The 24,669-nt window shown below is 41.5% G+C and overlaps 1 protein-coding gene across 3 annotated transcripts in view; it reads right to left on the bottom strand.

Annotated features, from left to right (window-relative positions):
• Window positions 1-24,669, bottom strand: part of CRHR2 (corticotropin releasing hormone receptor 2) — a 152,259-nt gene that overhangs the window by 35,198 nt on the left and 92,392 nt on the right. For 2 of the 3 annotated variants that reach the window (XM_061474285.1, XM_061474287.1), the window contains 3 exons: window positions 23,526-23,632; window positions 6,653-6,770; window positions 2,107-2,260 (listed from right to left, as the gene is read on the bottom strand). In XM_061474285.1, the coding sequence (XP_061330269.1) occupies window positions 2,107-2,260; window positions 6,653-6,770; window positions 23,526-23,632 (379 nt within the window). The remainder of the gene's footprint in view (window positions 1-2,106; window positions 2,261-6,652; window positions 6,771-23,525; window positions 23,633-24,669) is intronic. The other variant, XM_061474288.1, reaches the window with a different exon arrangement.

Below are 24,669 nucleotides of genomic sequence, written 5' to 3'. Positions count from 1 at the left end.
TACCTCTGTAAGAGATCAGAACAATTCTGGTTGACTTTAAGGCAACTGTGGTTCCTTTGGTTTTCTTGCAGTTGCTATAGCAAAACATTAAAGACTACTTGGAGGTTAGATATTTATGTCCCAGGCTGCAAGAAGCTTGTAAACTCATTTGGATCTTTGGAAGAAGCACATTTTCAAAATTTTCAACATTTTTTTTGAGTTGAGTCTTCCCTATGAAACAGGATTTGAGAATGATGATGATTAAAGGATTGTGTACGGGAAGGCAAAAGCAGAGACAGAAAGCACCCAAAAAGGTGAGAGGAAACATATATTCAGCTCACACCACTCCTAAAATTAGCCATCAGAAACCCAGAGGGTTCTGAGAGAGGTATGGAGGGAAAATACTAGGGACCAAACCAGTCAGGGGGTCTCTGAGTACTGTGTGAACAACATTTTCGAGTTTGGTGAGAGAATTGAAAAATATTGGGAAAAAAATTTGATCAATTCCCCACATAAACATTTTCTTTCTTCTACAACTCCTCTTTCATCCTATATGATTCTGGATTAAATGACATACATTGTTTTAAAATAATTTCTGCCTTCAGAACTGCGATTCAATTACTTCTGCTCAGCTCTGAGAGGAGGGGGCATTTCTGAACAAAATAGCATTCTGCTTTTAGAAAAGAAAATATTTGTGACTTTTTTCCATGTTTCTCCGTTCAACAGAAAAGAACTGCCAAATTCACTGGTATTGTTTGACCTCAGATTCAAGCAAAAAAGCTGCCCGCCCAGGGCTTTTCTTGCAAAACCTCTCCTGGCCAAGTTCAAAACACGGACATGTCTGGAAAGACCTCTGAATGTATCCATTCCAATCTCCTGCTCAAAGGAGAACTATCAACACCAGCCCACCTCAGCCAGGGCTTAGTCTTGCTGAATTTTCAACACCTCCAGGGTCAGAGATTCCACAGCTCATAAGTCATCTGTTCCAGTGTTGTACTAGCTTTTGATAAATCTTCTGTTTTCTTAATATTCAATTGGAACCTCCCAACCGGCAATTTGTGGCCATTGTCCCTTCTTATAAGAGCTGCTATTACCAAGAAGAATTTGGCTCCATCATCTTGTAGTTATCTTTCAAATCATTATTGCTACTAACAGATCCCTCCCGAACTTAATCTTTGCGTGACTAAACAAGCTCAGCTCCTTCAGCCTCATTTCACAGGTCATGTCCTCTAGATCCTTGATCATACTGACAGACTTCTACTGGATAATCTCATCCCTTTTGATTTAACAGACCCAAACCTGGCCACACTATTCAAAAGGCAGCCTCAGCAAACCTCAGTAGGAAGTACTAGTAATTTCTCTCAATCTTCTGGCCAGAGTTCTAAGGCAGCCCAGTATGTGTTTTACTGCATTCATGATGAGAAGGCACTGATGATTTATATTCAGCCTGCATCCACTGCAAGCCCTACGTCCTTTTCAGCAGGATAGCAGGGTGGTGCAGGTTATGTTGATGCAGCTAGGGAAAAGGAGCAGCCTTTGCTCTGGCTCAGGCCAACACAGTAGAACTGGTTACAGGGCATGGAATGAGCTATTTTTCTGTCTTTGAGTAGCCACAAGGATTGTACAAAGATTACGCGTGACTTTGTTAAAGGCTGTTTTCTAGGAACAAATTGCTCAGCAGTCCAAAAGACAGCTGTGAAGTTTGACTGGAAGATAATTAGGCTTCTCTTCTAGTCAGCTCCTCACTTAGAAGTGTCTCTTGAGACTGAGTGGTCCACAGGGCACAGACAGTATTTTTCTGTCTCATGCTGTGCTATGATCACTGCTTTGCTGACCAAAATGAAAGGGACATGGTATGAACTATTTCATTCACAAAATGCTGAGCCCTCAGAGCTCTCTTTCTTTAACACCAGGTGCCTGAGGACCTAAATGAAGAAGATAAATCCAGCAATAACCTATTAGCTTAGTGAAGAACTAACTCTGATCTCATGTTGTTCTGGGAAAGTTAGGTCTGAATGTCAGATTTCACCCCAGTTGGATTTTTAAAGTTTATTCTTGCTGCTCTTCTCTTTATTACTTCAATGCCAGGTACCACGTAACACCATTTCAAACACACAAGTCACTTACACCATCCTATGAAGAGAAAGACCCATTTCCGTAGCTTGTCTGTGGAGTAAGTCATCACTATAGCAGTGTGTAAGTAGCAGCCTTCCACAAACATCCAGAAAAAGTTGGTCACCACAAAATAATTGTAGACAGTGGTAATACATCGACACCAGGGCTGGAAAGGAAACACAATATAATATTTTAAAATCATGGTGAGAACATACAGAAGATTCTATACATTGCTATTCCCTTAAAAAAATCAATGGTGGAATTCATTCATGGGATGCAGATTTATACCTGTGACTTGGAATCACAATATCTTAGGTGCTGTCAGAAACTCACAGCTATGTCTGTGACTCTGCTGAGGCTTGTCTTTGACCACAACATGCAGGATCTCCTATACCTAAGCATGTCTGTAAAGACAATGTGCCTTATGGCACTTCCACACCAGAAGTCTGCAAGAAGTTTAAGAAGCAGCTTTTTAGAAAGGAGGAGGCAGGCCATTTGACTACAGATAATCTCTCAGAGAGGTGAAGCCATAACCTAGGGCTGTATCTTGAGATGATGGAAGAGTCTAAGCGTATCTTGGGCAACATAACCCACCTGCTGAGCAATTCAAAGAAACTAGAAGATAGCAGTTAATGTCGGAGTCTTCCTTCATTTCCACTGAAGGGAAGGAGCACCAATGACAATTAGAAAAAAGATATTTTAAATTAAAGATATGCTTTTATCAGCTGCTTTATCCCCTCTATTCCTGTCATTAGTGCTTCAGTCTGTGAGTCACATCACTACACACACCACCTCTGAATTTTGCTGTAACTTCAGAAAGAATTTTTGGTGAGGCTCAATATATCAGTAAAGGCATTTTCTCCTAATGTCTGTGTGCAGTGAGAGCACAGCTGTGGAATACACAAATAGCTGTACAGAAGCAGATGGTAACATCACATCAATAAATCACAAGTAACTGCTGGTGGTAATTTCCATACTGCTACACACAGAAGTCTGGGGAAATTTATTTCTGACCAAGCAGGCATTCAGCATATTCCCTAAAGCATGACATTAATTACCTATGTTAGCTGGTATCATTGATGCCATTTTGGTTTCACCATTCTCCAGCCTTTTAATTAACTCTACTAAAGTATTTGAAACTTTTGACCCTCAGTTAATTTATTTCAGACTTCAATTGCATGAGGTATTGATGATCTCTAGGCAGTCAACAGAGCAGCAGATGCACTATCAAACCCAGGACAATTCTGTGGACTAAGAATTTACTGGACAACAAACACAGTTACAAATTGATAGCCCATTCACAAGTTCTCATCATTTCTGTTTGTGGAGCTGAAATAAACAGAATAAGTCTTTCGGATGTATTAAAGCTTTCATTTCTGTATTATTTCATTAGGATTTGAAATTTAGCTTGGCTTCATCTTTAAGATAGGATTAAAACAAACAAAAAAAGAAGAAGATGAAACATTTTTTTTTCAAAATTTTGTTTAGACCAACTTAATTTATTTTTTTTCTCTTTTCAGCTTTGAGCAAAGGGAAGTAAAGCCACAATCAAAAAAAAAACCACCTCTAGTTTTGGCTAACACTTAACAAATATTTTGGCTCCATTCCTGACTGACTCCCAAACTAGCAAGACTAGGCTTTTCAAAGACTCTAAGTCTCAATTTTTTGAAGGTATAAGCATGAATTAAATCTTTCCCTGCAGCCTCAATCTAGTGTAAATTCTCTGTTATAATGTCTAGACTCTTGTTCCCCTCTCTCCCTCATTTGCAACACTTACTTACACGGTTTTTGTCCTCTCCACAGTGCCCGTTTTCACAAGAATTGTAAAAACTAATTATATCTGAGACTGTTGTTCCTGTGTCAGAACTGAGTGGAACTGGACACTGGATTGGGAAGATACTGGGACAAATACAGGAAGGTACACATAATGGTGGTGAGATTTCCCTCTGCATCGTTTCCGTAGGAAACCAGAACAAAATGAATTTTGAGCAATTCCATTTGGAATTGTGGATTTATTATTATTGAATAATAAACTAAATTAGTAGAACTCATTAATTTATACCTTTTCATTTATTTCACAAAGGATTCTTGATCCCCACATGTATCCACCATTACTCCAGACATATTCAGCAATTCCCCTTCTTGATTTATTATTATAAGCACTATAACTTCATGCAAAATGTTTCTACATTAAGTCCTTGATGCTTCTGTAGCTGTATTATTTAATCTCCGCTGATCAGCACAGAAGAGTTCACATCATTAGCTAGCATAAATGATGTTTCTCCCACTGATTTTGGTGGTGTTACTTTTTTTCTGACGTGAACCACAAGAAGAACATAACAAATTTATCACAAATCTTTTATAAAGCACTTTCCCAAAATGACTGCAGTCTTCTGCAGAGAAAAAATGTGTTAACGAAAATTGAAGCATGTGAGGATCTTTCCTTATACTTCCAGGTTTATATTTTTCTTGGCACTTTGTGACGGTCACGTTTTAAAAGGCATTTGAATGCCTGACTCTAACTGTGGGATTTTTCTTAAATAACTGTAAAAAATTGTATTAAGATTTGCAGTATTGTCATGAGAGTTAATCACACAGCATAAAACTGTCAACAATAAAGCTCATATGCCACCATCTTCTGTGGTCTGAAAATGTCAGAAAGACAAAGTGAACAATGAATTAATAGAAGCTACATCTTCTCAAAGGAGCATCTGATTGAATCATAATACAGAGTTATGCATAGACTTCTTCCTTGTCTGGATACTAATGACTTTTCTATTTGTTTTCCTGAAGTGTGGGATTAAAGTTCAGATGTCAAAATTGAAAAATTAACCAAGGATGACAAGTGCCCAGCCAACATTAAAATGAATGAATATCCTGGCTCCTGGGGTGGTTTTCAATTTCTGCAGGACCAGCTCCTACATGAGTGGAGCCACGACTGATATCAGCTACAGACCCAGCTCATAATCTCTAGGCACTTTAATTGACCTGCTTTCCAAAGACAGCATGAAGGGGGTGCGTGTGTGTATGGATGTGCATGTATGCTTGTAGTGCACTTTCTTCTTGATCATGAAGGTTATTATCAGGAGGTAGCCCTAAAAGGAGAATACTGTGCTATAAGAACATTACAAGGGAAAAAGAACAGAAAAAAACCTTGCCAATGGACTATCAAAAAAGATGACTTGCCAAGGAAATGTGGGTTTATTCACCATGAAAATAAAGAAGAAAAAAGCTTTAAATCCACACCAAAACCCTTGTATTATTGGGGCTGCTGGGAAACAGGGAAAGGCATTAGAGTACTTGCACAGGGACTGATTCAATGTCCTTCCTTAGACAATCATTTGCAATTGGGAGTTACTTGAGTGAACAAGAAATAACACGGAGAGTAAGAGAAATGGGAGTATGGTGACATGCTCACTTTCCCTAGAATACTCAATGCCATGCAAAGAAGACATGCCACTTCTTGCCCCCTTCAGACTTCTATTTTTTTATTGAGCATATCTGTCTGGTCCCTTGAACTGTCTCTCTCAATCAAGCAGCAGAAAGCTGACTTATATAGCTATGCAAGCAGAAAGGTCCTCCTTGCTTTTTTTGTCAGCTAGGTTAGCACTCCATCAGTGTTGTGAATTCAGTCTCTGAGAATTCAGTCCTCCCCAAGGGATGAGCAAAAGGAACAGAGCTAATGCAAAAGAAGCAGCAGGAGCTGGAATGAAGCATTTGGATCTCTGGAGGAATGAGCACTCCCTTTCAGTGACAAGGATTGCTGCTGGATGCAGTCCATAGCACAGAACTTCATCCTCAAGACCAGCACAAAAGTGAAGAAGGGAAATGGAATTTTGTGAAAAAAACCAAACCTTTAAAGATATCAACAAGCAAAAATTGGACTGTTTCAGGCTCTATTTCTTATTTTCTTAGAAGTCCCACTGACTCTAGGCAGTAGGGTGCCCACTGTCATCAAAGTAGCTGACTCAGAGCCAGATCAATTATTTCTGCTCACGGAGATGTTGCCCTCTGGCATTAATGCTTTAACTACACAGGTGTACATCACTGCAAGATGATCTTTAACTACACAGGTGTACATCACTGCAAGATGATCTGACAAGAATGTTCAAGAAACACCAAATTTAGTGTCTTGAACAATATTGTGTCTTACAGTACATAAATTTGGAAAGTATCTATGGACAATGAAAATAAGAGTTCCCACTTTGGGGCAGGATTTTTATTAAAAAAAAAACCCAAATCAAACAACCTTTGATATTAATGTAATGATACATATATATAAAATATATATACACACATATATATTAATGTAATGATATATATATTCTATATATGTACACATATATATTAACGTATGAGACAATGTAATGAGGAGATAAATAAAAATTTAGCAAATCTAAGCCTAATTTTCTTCCCTTTTTCTAATTTTTGAAATTACATGAAAGCCAGTCTGAGGATATTCATGTGTGTCCTTTGTAATATTTCTATCAGTTTAATAAATTCAGCATCCCTGCCAGTTCCTAAACTACATGCCAGACATACTACTCCAAGCACTTACTTCATTGCTTTCATGTATGTTGTGATCTATCATTTGAAGCAGAAACCACATCACATTCCTCAAGATGAATGTGGTGATCAAGTTCCAGTGGATAATATTCCGCAGGCATCTGATACTCCTAAACAGGGAAATACATTTAAATCAACATATATAGTCAATATATACACATACACATTAATGACTATATAAAATGAACAAGCTAATTCTGTTCATTTGCAAAATTCCTCATGGTTTATCCCCTTCCACAACTTCCCTTATGCTATGAGACAGGAGGTTCATGGGTCCAATGGGTCATCAGTAACAGTGTTTGAGGTTGTCTGCAGTTATGTCTTTACTAGGCAAGCATATCTGGGTCTGATCCCATTCTCTGGCTCTCAGGATAAATTGCACAGCCAGTGCCAAAGCCAAAGCTTGGATTTTGCAGTGTACTCACAACACAAATAAATGACATAAATATAAAGCAGCAACAGAAGAATGCCCAAATCTGTGCCACTTCTCCTCGCTACATATCTTTCTTACAGAAATCACAGCATAAGTTTTGCAAAAAACCTGCATAAAACAGTTTTTCTTGATAACATGAGGAGCTCCCATTGAAAATACTTAATCAAGTGAAACAGGATGTACTGTAAAGACTCAAATATTCAAATGGTCATTTCATCCTTGGTTATTATTTTTTCTCCTCTCTGCTTCATCCCTAGAACAACTAAAACTGGTAAGACCTTAAACAATCAGACTGGAGTATAGTCTGTTGCATTGCTCACAAAGGAGATTTGGCGATAAATATCCGCACTGGAGTGCTAAAACTGAATTTACATTTGATCAGCCTCTTGAACAGGTTCGCCTGTTTGGACTTCAAAGTTTTCAGACCCGTTAATGCAATAGGAGAGCATGGACTGCCTCGTTTTCAGTCCAGGGCTCAGTTGGTTGTACCAAGCTTTCTTAAATAAGGTAGAGCTGCATATTCTCCTTCACCAGAAAATATCCGTGTCCGGTTTTGATCCCTTCCCAGCCTCCATTCAGATGCAATGTAAAATAAGAACACAATGTAAAATATGACCTACAGTAAGTTGGGACATGCTGCTTTAAAACAAAAGATGGGATATCTTACATAGCACTTGCTGCTGAAAAAAGTTCCAGGAGGCAGCCAGTGCATGGTGCTGATGCCAGCAACCAAAGTCTCAGTGAAGCCAGACAGAGAGTTACTCATTGCAGATCCAGTCATTTAAAGCAAAAACATTTGTCTTCTCATTCTTTGGGAAATGGTAAAAGAAGGCAAACGCCAAGCTGCAGTTTTGCAGTTACAGAGTCTTCAACTAAATGATCTTTTCTCAGCTAAAACATTCCAGCTATTAAAATCACTTCCACAGGGGTTCACGCAGCCAGTGCGTTTTCTGGGATCATCAAGTTAGCATTCTGCATTTTCCATATCAGTCTGTCTCCTTGCAAATTGAGCTGTCAAATAAAATGGGGCAAACATAGAAAATGGTGTTCTCAAACCTGCTCAGCTGTAACTGACTGTAGCTTGTCCCAGTGGCAGCAAAAAGGGAAAGTACAACCCAGCAACCGACTTCACTGTTGCCTCAGGCGTTCTTCATGCCCATCAAACCAGCCTTCTTAATAATAAACACTATTTTGCTATGATGAAACACTTATTTCCCTTTTCCTAGGACTTGATTAGTCAATCTTAGGGACAGAAGCAATTCTGTTATGTCCTTCAGCCTCACAAATCTCTCAAACACTTCACAGCAACTCAGAAAAAAAAACCCAACAAACAAGTAGAAGACCTCCCACATATGAGATACTGCAACTTACAGAAAGATTCTCAGAGATATAACCCTACTAAGTCAATGTTAAATAGCCTCTATGTTTAACAACCCCAGTTCAAGGTATGAAACTGGCATTTCGTTTTCAGAACCACAGTGACTCATGACTGGAATCAATTTGGAAAACAAATCTTCGACTGCTCAGATCCATTCCCTTTTATTTAAGCCACAAAGACCAAAAGCATTGCTCTCGGTGTGACCTTTGTAACCAGGGAACATGTCAGAGACATGTCTCACTTTCAAAATTTCACTGGTAACAAAAGGCAAAGGTTCACGATTACTCTGTCAAAGAAACAAGGCAACCGACACCTACAGCCTTTCCTGCTGAACTCCAGGAACCAAGCTGGCTCTAGACAGACTTTGAAACAGGCTATTAAAGTCCGTTCTCTGCTGATCGACTGCGCATAAATGTCCTGTGGCTGCTCTTCATCTACATGTTTTATTCACTCCTTTTAGGTTACGGATTAGCAGATTAAGAAAGGAGTTTGAAACACTGCTTCTACTGGGACAGGGAGGCAAGGGACTAGAAACTGAGGAAATTCAGGTCAAAGTCTAGTTACTGACATGAAATTAATTGCTTCTGAGAGCTCTAACAACAAAACGGATCCAGCACATTTGCTACCTGAATGTATTTCTTAACAGTGAGAAGATAAAAGGGTGGGGAAAAAAAAATCCTTGTTTCATGCCTCCATTTAGACGTAGTTTAATCACCCCGTATGAACATCACTAAATCTGGCTTGAGGAAACCTTGTTCCCTCAAGATTTACAGCAGAACATTGAACTGGCTACAGAGGCAAATAGGATCAAACAAACATGTTTTGGGTTCAGTTCATAAAAAGAGTTTTTCCTTCCAGTAAGATCCTAGTCATCCTGTGCTTGGAATATTGTCCTGGGTTCAGCTCACAAAGTCCTTGGCCAAACCAAAACATCTCTATCAGCTCTGTTCTTATCTCAACCCCTCGTGCCCCACGTTGGGCTCCAGCAGCAGGGTGGGACGGACGTGGCCGTGGACTTGTACCTGGCCGTCCGGCTGCTCTTCACCGTCCTGGCCCTCACCCTACTCTCCATCTTCGTGAGGCTGCGGGGAACTGAGGGGGAGCGGCCCCGGGAGCCGGCGGCAGCCGAACCGGCCCGGGAGAGCGGCCCCGGGCACCAAGCGGCGGCGGGAGCGGGGCCGGAGGCCGCGAGGGGTCGGCTGCCTGTGGAGGAGTTCGGGGCGGTCGAGGAGAGGAAGGAGGCGGCTGCCGAGCAGCGGGAGAAGGAGGCGGAGGAGCCGAGCCCCGCGGAAGAGCCGAGCCCCGCGGAGGAGCCGAGCCCCGCGGAGGAGCCCAGCCCCGCGGAGGAGCCCAGCCCCGCGACGGCCGAGAGCATTTCCCGGAAGCCGCCCGCCGAGCCCCAGGAGGGTGCAGGAGACCATGCAGCACTTCCCAGCAAGGCAGAGGAGGAAGAGCTGGACTCAGGAAAAGAGAAGCCGGTGGTGGGAGAGCCGGCAAGCACAGCAGCTACACCAGCCCCAGTGACAAGTACAGCAGCATCGTTTGAGAGTTATGAAGGTTTTGAATGGCCTTTGGGTATCCTTGGGACCTGCCTGCTGATTGTGATGGGGATCAGCATGTTGGCACACACACAGACTGTGTGCTACCCACAACCATTTTGTCTGATCTCAAAAGTTAAGCAGAGTCAGGTTTGGGTCTTGTCTGGGGTTAGACGACAATATAGGGGGACCAAGAGGTTTTCTCCAAGGCTGGACAGTCATGAGTGGCAGGGTGTGTGGGACAGTATAGACAAGTATCTAGTCCACTGGGCCCCTCCAGTGCTTTGGAAGCATTGGAGATGGAAGGCAGCTGTATGGAGTCCCCAGCAACAAGCTGCAGAAACTGCTGAAGGGGACAGTGAATTATTTTAAGCCTGGTGGGCCCATGGCACTTCAGGCCATCAGAGCAGAGATGCAACACAGAGATGGACTCATGATCGAGGGGTGGACTTAACAATGGACACTATTGCCCAGGTTATTCACAAGTGTGAACACTGCACACAGTCTCTCCTGCTGAGATGGAGCCTGACATGGACCAGATGGACGCAGCAGCTTTATAGGGACTGGTCCATGCACTAAGATAAGAGTGCACCGAGATAAGAGTGATGGTATATTGAAAATGTGGGATCTGAGCATGACGTGAATGGTATGGAATAAGGGGTGGATAATGTCCTGGGTTCAGCAGTAGCAGTCATGTTTCTCCTCCTTGGTAGCTGGTGCAGTGCAGTGTTTTGACTTTCGGCTCGGGAACAGAGCTGATAGAGATGTTTTGGTTTGGCCAAGGACTTTGTGAGCCTCATGCTCTGCCAGGGGGGAGGCGAAGACAGGAGGAAGCAGAGACAGGACACCTGATCCAAACTGACCAAAGAGCTATTCCATACCACAGCACGTCATGCCCAGGATGTAACTGGGAGTTAGCTGGAAGGGCTGGGAGACTGCAGGGTTGGAGGAGGTATCGGTCGGAGCTTGGTCGGGCTTGGGGAGCGAGTTATCGGTCAGCGGGTGGTGAGGTGTTGTATTCTGTTCCCTTGTTATAAACCACGACAAATATAAAGACAAACTCAGCATCTACTAGCTACATGATCTTTGCCCTCCATACTACTACTTCATTCATACTATTTTGTCTTCTTTGCCCACCAATCTGCATCTAGCCACTGGCTTTTATTTGGATTGCAAAAAGCTTGAGACAGAGACAAACTTTTAGTGATGTTTGTTCAGGACCCAGAGCAAGAAGGTTTGATCTGCGTTGGGAACTCCCAGGCTACACAGATAATTATGATCAAAATTCTCCCTGCTGATGGAAGATGTGTTTCTGGTATAAAAGTAACTAAAGCATAAATGTGATCAGCAGCTGGAATTTACTAAAATGAAGCCTGAAGCCTTGTCAAATGATGCTTTGAGCACGAAACAGGGACGGATGGCTCCCATGTTCCACTACCTTTAGCAAAAGCCATACTTTGACTACCAGCAACCTTGTACCATGGCCTCATTCTCTTTCTGAGACACTCTGTGTGTGGCATGGAGGGTAAGTAGATGCTTTCACCTGCTAAAAAAGCTTCACATCTTTGGGGCTAATAGAGTTGTAGAGCAAGCATTTGCTTTCCTGGCTGCAGTCTCTTCCTAGCCACATTCCCCAAAAAACTGCTGCCCTGGCAAAGCAGCACAAACAGGTGAGGGGCAGGATTTGTTTTTGTGATGGTTGGGCTGCTACTCGGCTGGTGTTAATAGCAGTTAGGGTTTTAATGGAAACATGAGTATAGTCAGGCTGAGAAACACGTCTGAAAGCGCTGTAGAGTTTCTCAATGGCTCAGGCAGTGATGTGACACCAGGCACAGAATGGTTTTAACTTTTGGAGGGGGGAAGGGGTTGGTGGATTGCTTTTTGTCTTTGTTTTCCCTTTCCTTTTCTTTTAGTAAGAGTCCAAACTGGAGACTCTGAGCTTGGTTTTGTTTGTAGAGAGCCCAAAGCACATGGTTTCTGTTTGTTTCTGTCTCCTAAGTGCTACTAGCACAGAAATCACTGTGGCAGTAATGCAATTCATAGCCAAGGGCAGGAAAAGCTTGAGAAATAACTGTGTCAGGTTCATAGCGGAGAGGGAGAAACAGCAGGATTAATATTGTGTGGAGGCTGCAGGGCACAGCAGCGGAGGACTGCAGCTAAGTCAGTTGATGTAACAAGGGAAAGATCTCTTGCCAGTCACCCGAGAAAGCTGTTCTTATCTACAGGCATTGCTGGTGACTGTTATTACCGTTATTTAGCAAGGGCAAAGCATCTAGAGGGGTACTGACTGAGATGAGGGTCCCTTCATTTCAGGCATTATTCACATGAGACTGTTCTGCTGGGCTCAGAACTTACCCTGGGCATCAAGTCTATCTGCGTAGCCAGCCTGAAGTCTGAGGTTGACAGTGGATGAAGGACATGTCCCAGACTGGGTGACAAAGCTAGTGAGTAACAGGAGACCTGCAGCACAGATAATGTCTGGTGAAAGGACAAAGCCAACCTTGTTATACTCACTCATCTCTAGGTGGAAGCTAGGTTAAATTGATCAGCCTTAATTTAGATTTCAGTACTCCCGTTATTTGTGAAAATGACCTGTCCCTTTTTGAAAACTTATAACAGTTTTCTATGACAATGAACTCCACAGTTCCTTTCTCCTTGATGAATTATTGCCTTCACTCTATGGAGTGAAGAAATAAGCAATTCTATGTTTTAGAAACAGCAATAACAGCACTGAAAAGGAATTCGCATCACATTGCAACTGGCAGGAGGTAGAATTTGAAACACATTGAGCTGTATTTTAAGTTAGCGAGTTGAGCTTTCCTACAGTCACAGTGATTGGCATGAGTGCATTCCCTCACAACTCAGAAGCTAAGAAATGAGCTACTCTTACTTTGGTAGGGAGATAATAGCATAATTTGGACAGTGTGGCAGTGACAACATCAGGAAAATGAGAGAGCAGTCAGCAGGGACCTATCTTCTCAAGAGGGCAAAGAGTCGTGAGAGAAGGCAAAAATGGGAGATGAGGGGACTGGGTGGTGAAATGCTACTTCAGACATGATTGCAGCATCGCTAGGAAGACATTGTGAGTTCCAGAGCCATATGAAGCCCCTTAGACTGAAAGATCAGATGATAGAAGGTTTCATATTCTTCTTCTTGTAAGGTAACATTTCTACTTGTTTTATACCCCTTGATGTGAATGAAATGTTGCAAGTGTAGCCCAGCTTCCAAGAACAGCAACACAAGTCACCATCCCAGAGAGCCTGAAGGCTTGCACATCACGAGACACCATGGAATGCAGCTCTGGGCTTCCTTTGAGAAGCCTTTTCCTGTATTTGCTTCCTGCACTGATCTTTTTCAGATTAAAGTGTTGGTCAAGGGCCTGGCTGGACTCTTCTACTAACTCCTCCCTGGTGCATGGGTCCAAGGACGGAAGGAATAATAAAAGAGGCTGTAGCAGTTCAGCCAGAACAGACTTAAAGATTGAGGCCACAACATAAAGACGTAAGAACTTCCATATTCTGTCAGACCAATGAGCCATGTAGGCTGTGACCCAGTCCCCAGTGGTGGTCAGTAAAAGACAGTCTGTAAAACAGTATTGGCAACAGGGGATGTAGACTTTTAGTTGTTTCTTGCCTTTACCTCTTTTCTTCTGGCAGTCAGGGGATTTAAAATATTCCTGATGCATATATTTATGATGCACATAAAATCATATTAAATCACTCCATTGGTGGGCCCAACTTCTCACAGGAGTCACTGAACTCCTTTTGTGGTTTAGGGTCATGGGGGTCAGGCCATGGTGTATTCTACTAAAATGATGGAATGAAGAGCTCATAAGCTGTTAGTCAGGGCAAAATACATTTGTCGATGTTGGTTCTTCTTCTCTGCTTGCCTGTCTCTTCCCAAGGGCTGGATGAGGACACAATTTCCAACAACTACATTCCCTCCTGTCCCTTGGGAATTAAAGGGAGGAGGGACAGAAAGAGCCAAGAACTGGATGGCAGGAAACTGCTAGTCCCATGGGCTGCGGGAGCAAACTGGGAGGAGTGATTGGTAGTGTATCCTTAAGTAGCACAGTTCATTCAGCAATTTCACTTCTGGATGTGCCTGACAGAAGGTCAGGGCCTGAAATAGCCCCCTGAAATACAGCAAGTAGTGTCAGACAGGCACATGCAAGCTGCGCATCTTACACTGAGTATAGGAATGGGCAGAAGGAAAATTATTTCCTTGAAAAGGTGAGAAAAGAAGGACTTTCAATTTCTGACTTGGAGGGAGAAAAGATACTTCCACTGGGAGCATCTGTAAGTGAAAGGGTTTATCGGCTCTTCATGATTTAAGTACCCGTGCTTTGCCTGCTACTGAGTAATCTCCAGACAACTACTTCTAACAAGACAAGAGTTTCGACTGACAGACTGTTGCACAAGAGATCTGCTGCAGTGCCACTCTGCCTAGTTTGGCAGAGGTGTCCTCATGTCCCTGACAACTGGGTAAGGGATCAGGAGCACAAGTAGTGTTCTCCCTGATCCTTTCAGTTGCAGGGAATGATGAGGGAAGAAACAGGAATAACCAGAAGATCAATACCTGGCTCCCAGCCTGGTGCCACCAGCAGAATCTTGTGGGTTTTGATCATGGGGTCACTTTACATGTCACCAGGACTTTTGGTAACAGACAGGGTCTCAAAGGGGTCTTTGCACAGGAGTTCATTGTGAACAGTAAGCACAAAGCTAACTGAAAGAGCTTTAAACTAGATTTCAAGGGGAAAGGGATAAAACAAGGCTCACCAGAGAGAAGTCTGGAGGCAGCATGCCAGTGTTTGAGTGACGATGTGCTAGCAGTCCTTCAGCCTGCTATCCCAGTGGGGGTAGGGGATGGAGATCCATGCAGCAGCAAAGACACAAGTATTAGTACAGTGACTTGCTTCAAGGCTAATGATGTGAGGCTTTGGAAAGAAGAGTGCAGCAAAAGACAGAATATTTTCAGAGACTATGTTATGAAATACCATGTTTTATATATACAGAAATTTGGGGACAATGGTACAGGAAAATGTGTGTGTTCCAGTGAGTTGAGAGTCCCAGAGTATGTCTCTGTGCTGGACAAAACCAGATAAGATGATCTGGGAGCACTCACAGTACACAGAGTGCTCCACAAAAGCACTAGCTTCAGCTCTCTGCAGCAGGTTAGACACAAACAAGTAATTAAGGTGAAAGCAAACATACTTCTCGTCAGCCTTCCTAATTATTAAATCAAAAGCCAGGTGTATGGTGGGAAATTACACATAATGACCTCTTTATTTGATTTGAGAACAGACCATGTTTCAAGCCCAAATGTCATTCCCTGACTCAAAATCACACCACTGACATCCTGAACTGCTTCGTGTGCAGGGTGTCATAACCCAGCTTCCACAGGAACAGTAGCAGCAAATGGAAAAAAACCAACCAACAGAACCCTGCAGCTGGTGACTGCAGCCTGTGTTAGAAGAGGGTAGAAAGAGCTTCTGACTGCTGGTAGAGAAAAGACACTCTGCTAATTATTTTTATCAAATGACCTAAATTGTGTGGTTGGATGCAGAAAGCAGAGAATTAGAAAATCCATTCTTTTGACTTGGGAAATGATGAGATCTGAAAATGCAGAAAATCTTATCAATTATTTCTGTACAGGTGGCCTCACTGATTCAGACATGGAGATTTATAAAAGGGTTTCTAAAATAGCATTGGTAAAACTTTAAGTATCCTTTCTGTTTGGGTTTTTTTTTTTTTCCTTGCTCTATCCATACAGTGGTATTTTTCCAATTTTTCCTCTGGGATATGCAGAGCTATCATTTTCTGATTCAAAGCATGACACAAACAATTAACATTAGCAATCCCAAGAATGTGCAAGTATGGTTGAAAGCTAGATGAATTAGTTGAATCGTTTGCGTGGAAATAACTGCAAAACATATCTTTAATAAAAAAGTTTAGAAACCTTCTATTAGTTCATGTAGTATTCCACCAATAATGATGTTCAATTAAGACTGCTGTCCCAAACTCTGCCTGAAAACAGGTGGCAGGAGAAATCTGAGCACACTTTGCTGGAGTCCTTCCCATTCCATGACTGTTGAAAAAAGCAGGAAGAAGAATCATGGACAATACTTAAAAATGTCTTTTAAAGGGCAGGCAAAGTCCATATACAAGCCATAAATGGCACAGAGTGGGAAGAACACCTAACAACAAGTTGTTTCCCAGGCTTTGTGCCTGTCGAGGCCTATTTGCTTCATTTACATAGAGGCGTCCCCTGAGGTCCTCATGGTTTCCCCTCCATGCTCATGTTCAACCAGTGCACATATTTCGGTATTCCTAATGCTTACAGATGGGAAAACCAGCTGGAGAGGTTGGCAGGGAAAATGAGCCTCTTGGTGGCAGTTGCCTAAGGGAATATAAATATTCTCACAGGAAATGGAAGGGACAGTTGCAGGGTAAGAATGAAAGCCTGGAAAAGAATAACAGCTTTATTACAAGGACAGGTGAAATACCCAGGTGAAGAAGAGAAGCAGCAGCTTCCATTAGAGTTAGGATGTGCATAGACCCTAAAAATAAAACCACTGTGGAAACATCTGTGCCTTTTCAAAAGCTTCTTTCTGCTGCCTTCAAGCCAATCTTTAATCCAGGACACAGGGCATTCTGCCTGCTTTAGACACAAAGGCGCGAAGCGCTGATGCTTCTAGGACTGGAAGCATGCAGCCAGCACAGCACAGAGCAAGACCAGCAGCAGGACAGCCCCAGGGCAGGACCAGACTGAGTGTGCTCACTCTCTGTGCCCAGCACTGCCTGGCTGCGTAGCACAGTGAATAGGGGTCAAAAACGGCTCTCTGCAAACCACCCATGAACAGTGTGAATAACTATAAGGCACTGATCCATCCTGTGCTTCATTCGTAGTCAGTGTACAAAGATAAATATTGCCTCTGAGAAGTACGGGGTTAAATATGGGCTAATTGAAAAGTAGTCACTAGATACTCCAGTCTGAGAACATGGCTCCAACCTTGAGGGTGCAATCAGCTCTTCCATCGGAGAAAATTCCTCTGTTCTTTTCACAGGGACAGCAAAGTCGGATGCAGATTATTTAGTACAGAATGAGATCATGGTTTAGCTGGTTGAAAAAAGATTTAGGAATCTGCTCTAATTTGCTTTACTAAGTAGAGGTCAGCTGTCAGCTATTTCTGAACCAATCAGAACACAGGGCTGTGAAGTTATCTTTTTAGCAGAAGCTACTTTGCATCTCAGGTTTAGTACCACATAACCAACTAACTTCAGAGTAGCAGGGGCATGGTACATGGCTACAGCCCTCTGGGGTTTATCTAAAACATTGCCCTGTTGACAAAGGTTGTAGTTATCAGTCTGGACTGTGGAAGCTGAATGTTTTCTATGAAGTGGTTACTGCAGCTGGATTGTACAAATTAGAGTTAGAACTTCAGAAGCCAGAGACTGAGAGCTGATCTTGGTTGATCTGGGTTGCAGCTACTGTTTGGGAAATGTAAGGATGCACAGCATGTCCTCATTCATAATCCCCTTGAGAAATTATAGGGGATTTTTTGTATCTGAAAGAAAATTAATTTAAATTACCAGCTAGGCAATTCAGAGGTTATGGTTCGCTGTTCTTTTTTTTTTCTCTTAATACAATCATACAATTAGCAATGTTTATTAAATTATCTACATTTACAGATACTGTGTAGATAAACCAAGGAGGAAAGTCTGGGGCACTGATGTCGCTGTTCACACTCTTCTTGGCCTCATTTCCACAAAAACATAGTATGAAATGTTTCATTATTTTTGAGTATTTGACCAGGAATTCAGGAAACGCTATATAGGATCAGTGGATTTGTCATGGGCAACTCTAAACATCTCGGCTTGAAAACATCTTCTCTGATTCTCCTTCCCAGAGATTACACGGGACAAGTTCTATTTTCAAGTAAATTGCACACCTATGCAAGATTCATATATAAACTGTAAAGACCAAACTTTGCTTTCTTCCTTCATCTGAAATGTTGGAAAAATTGCAAGGCTTGCTCCACTGTCCCCAAAGACATTCCATCATAATCAATAGGAGGAAACAGCACAGACAAGTTTTAGCTAGCCAGCCAACATAGATCTAATCTTGCACAGGACAGTTCTATTACCCAAATTAAAACAAGAGAACGTCCATCTCCAAAAACACTGCCTCATGGCTAAAATCTTGGCAATAAAAGAAATTTATATAGGAAAATATTTCAAGCACAGGATAGGAAATGGCCTCCTGATTCTCCAAAACTCAGGTCAAGAAAATAATTGAGTCAAAGCCCTTCATAAATTCCTGAAACTCTAGATTAACTCCAGGTTGAATTTTTTCTCTGTTACATTGCTCCTGGATGCCTCTGCTTTGTGGGTTGGAAATCATCCACTAATATCCACTCACAAGTATATCCGTAGAGCACTTACTTATACCCATTTCCTCCTGCACCGACATTGTCCTTACTGTAAGTAGCTCTTCAGTTTCTAATATTTATCCAACAGTGATGTATTTATAGGTAGCACTAATACTCCTTTTCAGCCTTCATATTGCTAGGCTACAATAGCACTATTTCAGATGAAGCTTATGAGACTTCCCACATTTTAAGAATATAGCTCTTTGGGCACACTTATTACTGATGTCATTTCAGGACTTCATGTGGGCTCTGTTCTTCTCTGCGAGTTTTGCACTGAGATGTGAGATGAGAGGGTAAAGTCAGTGGGAAGCAAAGACATTGGCCTAAGGTTTATCAATAGAAAATGTGTTTCTGTCCTTTATCAGAGTTGGTGAGATGAGACACTTCACATGCTTTCAGGCACTTCAGATGTTTTGTATTCAAAGATAACCATCTCCTTGCATAGGTGCTTCTTTACAGAGCTCCGGTGTTTCCATTCCTGCCTTGCCTTGAGAACTTTACTATGGACTATTTCAGGGTGGGACAGAGTGCTATGTCTAAGCCTGCAGCCATTGCATCCACAAAAAATACGCACTGCAGTTACTGGCGTTTATGATGAAGTTTAAAACATGCCACGTGCCTGAATTATTACCTAACACTGCTATTCCAAGTGGTAGATGGAATAGACTAGGTGGAAAGCCAGAAGATGATGGGAAAAAGGGGAGCACTGACATGAACTGATGAATTTATTTGATGCCGTGGCCTGGGACTTACTCCTTTTACTCTTGCTCCACTACAGGAATTCACATACGGGGAGACTGTGCTTTAGATCTGGACTCTGCTCTGCTTTAATTGCACCAGATACCACATGACCTTTAAGTGCAAACTAGTACTAATTTTGCAAATCACCTACCCAATTGATACATCCTCAGTAGCTAGGTGCTGACAGGCATCAGATCACTTTGCTCTATGAAACCTGCTCTGTATGGATGCTCTACATCTCTTCTGAAAGGATTCTTAAAATCATTTACTCAAACTCTTCAATTCTTACTAACAGAGGCCCTGCAGCAACAGTCTCACCAACTGCATGCCAGACTGAAGATTAAGAGGCAGTTCAAAGGAGTTTGGAACAGGGGAGGAAAAAGGAAAGTAGATCTTCCTCTCTTAAACACTTGGAGATGGTTGGGAGGCTGGGGGAGGGGTGGAGGATAAATTTTAAAGTGCCTATGTTGTTTCAAGAAAAAAACGTTTCAGTCTTTTGGGAGAAAAAAAAATGTGTGATATTCAGGAAATCTGGCTGTAATAACAATAAAGGGGACACTGCCTCAGACCTATGCGGTGGGGAAGAAAGAGGTAAATTTAGATGTTACCAGGAAAGCAAAATTTCCCTTGAAACCTGAATTTGCTTTTGTTACCACCACACAAGTGACAAAAGATGTTATGCAGTGTTTGTGGATTTGTTTCTTTATGAGCTTCCCTTATCCAGCAACCTGCAGAAGGACAAATTATTTTTAATCTTCAGCCTATCTTCCTTTCAGCACCATCCCTTATTGGATACAAAACTCAGCAGGGACTTAAATATTTCTCAGAACAAATACCTGTCTTCCCATACTACTTCTCCAGTCACTACTGCCCCAATAAAACATCTTCTGATTGAATCCAGTCAGGTCACTGCTGTCTATTGCCAGCACATCGTTTAATCACAAGTCAGGAGTTTTATAAAGGACTCTTATTCCACCTCAGAGGCTGGTATAATGGCACACTAACAAAGGAAAACACAGGACAAAGCAATTTGGATTTCTGCATTATCAGCAACAGTAATGGAAAAATATGAGTCAAAAGAAGTTTTTGAATCTTTTTTCTTGGTTTTTTTTTTTCCTCCTTCAGCTTGATTGGCATTACTGATAGGAGGATTCCTCCTCTGGAAAATTTCTTCTTTACTAGTGTGAGAATGTGATTATGTGGGACAATGAGAGCCCTGCCAGCGGGAACCACCTCTGTGCACCTGAGGGATGGCTCAAACCTTTACTAATGAGAACATATAAACTGAGATTCACAGTAGTGTAGATGCATTTAACAATGCCACGTGAAGTCTCTCTAGATCCTGCGTTGGAGATCAACGCAGCTCTACAGCACATTTGGTTTATACACAAATTCTCATTTTTCCTTCTCAACATATTTCTTTCTGTATGCTTGTTTTGTTTCGCATTGTAAAGACAGCATGGCTCTCCCACTTTTAAGACCACCTACATTTTAATCTTGGGGAACTATCCTTGACTTAGATCTTCAGGAGCTATCTCAATGACTCACTGCCATTCAGTCAGCATGCCAACAAAAATCAAGCCCACTCCTGTAAGTCTGGCTTCACTTCTTATTATTCAGGTGCTAAATAAAATGTTTACTGGCTTATTTTTCATTGCACAGCTAAGAAAGAAGGATTGGTTCATATGTGACAGATCTGAAGAAAACAGGTGTGGAACAGGTCTTCACAATAAAAGAAAGTCCCTGGCTGAGCTCTTCTCACTTCCCAGTTATGATGGGGTCTCCTGGCAACACAAGTACAGATGGCAAACGATTTCATTACTTGCTGCTACATCTGAGATTTCTGACCCTCAATTATCTTTTGTTGTATGGCTCCTTAGAGTTTAAGACAGTAAGAACATTTCTAGTGGTGTGGAGGGTGGGTTGTGAATGCAGGACAGAGGTCTGTATAAGGAACTGAGGAAGACAAGAACTGGGGACAAGATAACACAGGATAGATTTGAAAGAACAGGGACTAGATACAGTACTTTCCCCTTCCTACTTCAGCACAGCTGATGTCTAAGCTTCCCACCAACACAGCAGCTATCTGGACTGGGGCAGCTTCCTTCAGACAGGACTGCCTTTGGGACTCCATCTGCACTGACAGAGCAAAGGAAAATCAAGCAGGTGATGAGAGAACCATAAAAATATAGAGAACTTGAGCCTTCCCAGGGGTCTCTTCCATCTTCACCTTCAGCAGGCACTCATGGAATGAGGTAGATGGATGGAGTGGAGCAAGGATAAGGAACTGGATCATTGAATCCTAGATTTTGATAGAGCTGAATCACAGAAACTAGCAGATTTCAAATTTGGGCCAAGACGTGGGACTATCAGGTCTAGCCTTCAGACTCTTCTATTGATTTTTTTAGCCAGAAATTATCTAGGTTCTCATTTCACCCAAATATTAGATGCCTTCTTCCATCCAAACTAAACCAGTTAAAATATCCCAAATAATAGGACTCAATTATCAAAACTGATTTGCTCTTGAGACGCTTAGAAGAAGTAAGTGTGACAAAGATGTGTATAACCTAGAAATTTACACAGTATAAATCTGTAATGCAACATGAATCTGGACTGCCTTAACCGGAGCATCTTTAGATCTTTTGAAAACAGACGTAACACTACAGACACTGAGGTAGCTCATGCTGGTTAAAGCTGGCTGGACACTAGAGGTTTTTTACATGATAGAGTGGGAATTTGAAAAGATGGATTATCTTGCTTCACAGCATGCATAGGGAAGTACTTATTTGCTGCAGTCATTTCTAATGCTTAAGCTGACTGCAAAATTTCTTAAAAGTCAAAGTTGAAATATCAGAACAATTTAAGAGATAACTAGGTTCCTTCCCTGTTAGAAGGTGGATACATTTATATCATAATATCTAATTGCTTTTGTATTATTTATTCAAACATTTATAAAAGATTCAGCCACATAGCAGGGAATAGAGTTACAATGAATAATTTGCATTTTTTTATTCAGGGTAAATTAATTCAGGTCTCCAATCACTATGGGAATTAGCATTATACATACAGTAAAAAGGCTGAAATGCAAGGTTAAAACAATGAACCATAAATGTTCCCACTGAACATGTTAAACTTTTTTTCATTCCTCTTAACATAGATTATTCTGTTTATGGATGCTGGGGTGAAAGAAGATTCCTGTTTCTAATAAGAAAGACCCTCTTGTTCAGAAGGCTCATGAGGAAGACAGCAAAGCAATAGACTTTGTAGGGATGCTTCACACTAGGAAAACTTTGATTCTCTCATTTAGGCCACTGTCAATCATCATGTTGTAATCTGGCGGCGGGGGTGGTGGTGAATAATCCACCTGTTTCTTCTCTGCTACTATATAAACTACTACATACAAGATTTTTTCCCAAGGATTATCCCTGCATAGCACTTAGTGCAGTGGGTTCTAAACTCAAGTTGAAAGCTCCTAGACAAGACAGCACAAATAGCACAGAAATATCAAACAGGTAATCCAACAAATAACACAGAAATATCCAACCAGGCCACTCCTATTAAAATACATTTCCATGACTCGGGCTGTGCACATACAATACATATGATGACTGACGCACATCTACCTATTACATTCCCCTAAGTTTCCTTCCCTCCCACGCTTTCTCTTCTACCTGTAGCCCTAATACTTCTCCAAAGATTTTCTTTCACCGACATATCCATTTGACCTGACAAACTCCCTTCTGTACCACTGAACCAGAGAAGCAAAGTACGTCTTGTGCAGTTTCACTGATTTGCATCCATCATTTCATGGGCACTGCTGGGGATAAAGCTCCTCCAAATATGTTTCTCTTGTTATTTAAGAAAATTTCCAAGTTCTTTCATGGAAGAAAAATTGAAATTAACCCAAAGCTAAATGGAAAGATTTAATTGCATTTCCTTTGGTCTAGATCTGGGCATCATCTGTCAGGGAATGCAAAATGACTTATGCCATCACACACTGCCTTATAAGAAAATGGAACTTACCTCCAAAACTTGCAACTTGACACACACAAATCCCAGCTGCCCTTAACAAAGCACTGTGTGCTTACTGAACTCTTTGCTGAGTCAATAAATCACATACAGTTCTCTTCCTGAATACAAATAGGCATGTCCTATGCACAGAAGCCACCATTACAGCTTATCCAATGTATCAGTCCATGAATCCATGTACATGCTCATGAGTATGAAAGCCAGGATCATTTTTCAAGACCATACATGACCTGGACAGTGTTATTAGAGGGGTTGAGTAACCCAATAAGTGTCACACACCCAACCAAGTTAGAAGCATGCAAAGAGATTACTCACCTCAAGCACAAGAAAAGCATAAAGGCAACTATAAGGGCCCCTACTGATATACAGTGCCCCAGGTAGTTTATGATGAGAGCAATCTTGTAATGGAGCGCATACTTCCTCTGGAGGTAAAGAGATAACATGATTAAATCAGCATGACTCTCTAAGCACTGACATTAAGGAACAGTTAATCAGTTTAGGAAACAGTAATTACTTTTCTTGACTTTAAAATTATATAATAGCTCCAGGGCTGATGCCTATGTATAAGCCAAACATGCTGCCCAGGCACAGAAGTGTAGGCTTGGTTTCATTTCAGTTTGGGATTTGTTCACATTTTGTTACAAATCTCAGCAAAAAAGGGTGTTGTCCCCCCCTTTTTAATCCAATTTCCTCAGGATTTCTTATTTTTATTATTACATTATTTTAAAACTTTATAATTTTAAGGTGACAAAGACATCAAAGACACATCTTCTCACTTTCAAAAGTTATAATAGATTATTTTCTTAGGAAAGTGCATGGTTTTAATGAGCCAAGTAATGCTACTCTCCTACTCAAATGGCTTGGTTTTCAGACAAAAATGAAACAGTTGTCAGTAAGAATAAATACTAAGTGCTTTCCATACTCTGAAGTACATTCCTTGCAAGCTATGATTCTTATCTTTCAAATTGAGGGCAGAATCAATGCAGACTGAAAGACCTGGAATAATCTTGTGGTGTTCTTTCAGTTTTGAGAGAGCCTGACAAACCAGAGATCCTGTTGGTTTTAGCAGCGACCCAAGTATGTGGTGATACTTAATGTATTAGTATCTATTTCCTAGGATGCTCTGGAAATTATTGGTAGGTTCTTGATCCTGTAAACAAAAGATTAAGTACAAAAATGCTCCCACCTAAATCAGTGAATTTAAGTGATGTGACCAAAATTTGACCTTGAAGTAACTGGAACATTCTTTATTGGTGGGCTGCTGCTGGCTTCAGAGAAAAGAGAAGCATCTCCTCTCTTTGCCTGATGGATAGGAAGAAGTAGAAAAACACTATTCAGATAAGTACTGAAGCTGGTCAAAAATTGACAGAGGTTTGCTACTTGAAGAACAAATCCCCCTGAAAAAAAGTTTTTTTTATTTTTAATTAGTTTTAGCATTTCTTTCTTTTCAGGTTAAGCA

Source organism: Pezoporus flaviventris, unplaced genomic scaffold (genome assembly GCF_033815535.1).
Source record: "Pezoporus flaviventris isolate CSIRO_AGI_PZ_B2104156 unplaced genomic scaffold, CSIRO_AGI_Pfla_v1 ptg000079l, whole genome shotgun sequence".
In the NCBI taxonomy this organism is placed as follows: Eukaryota; Metazoa; Chordata; class Aves; order Psittaciformes; family Psittacidae; genus Pezoporus; species Pezoporus flaviventris.
This window is presented reverse-complemented; position numbering and strand designations above follow the sequence as displayed.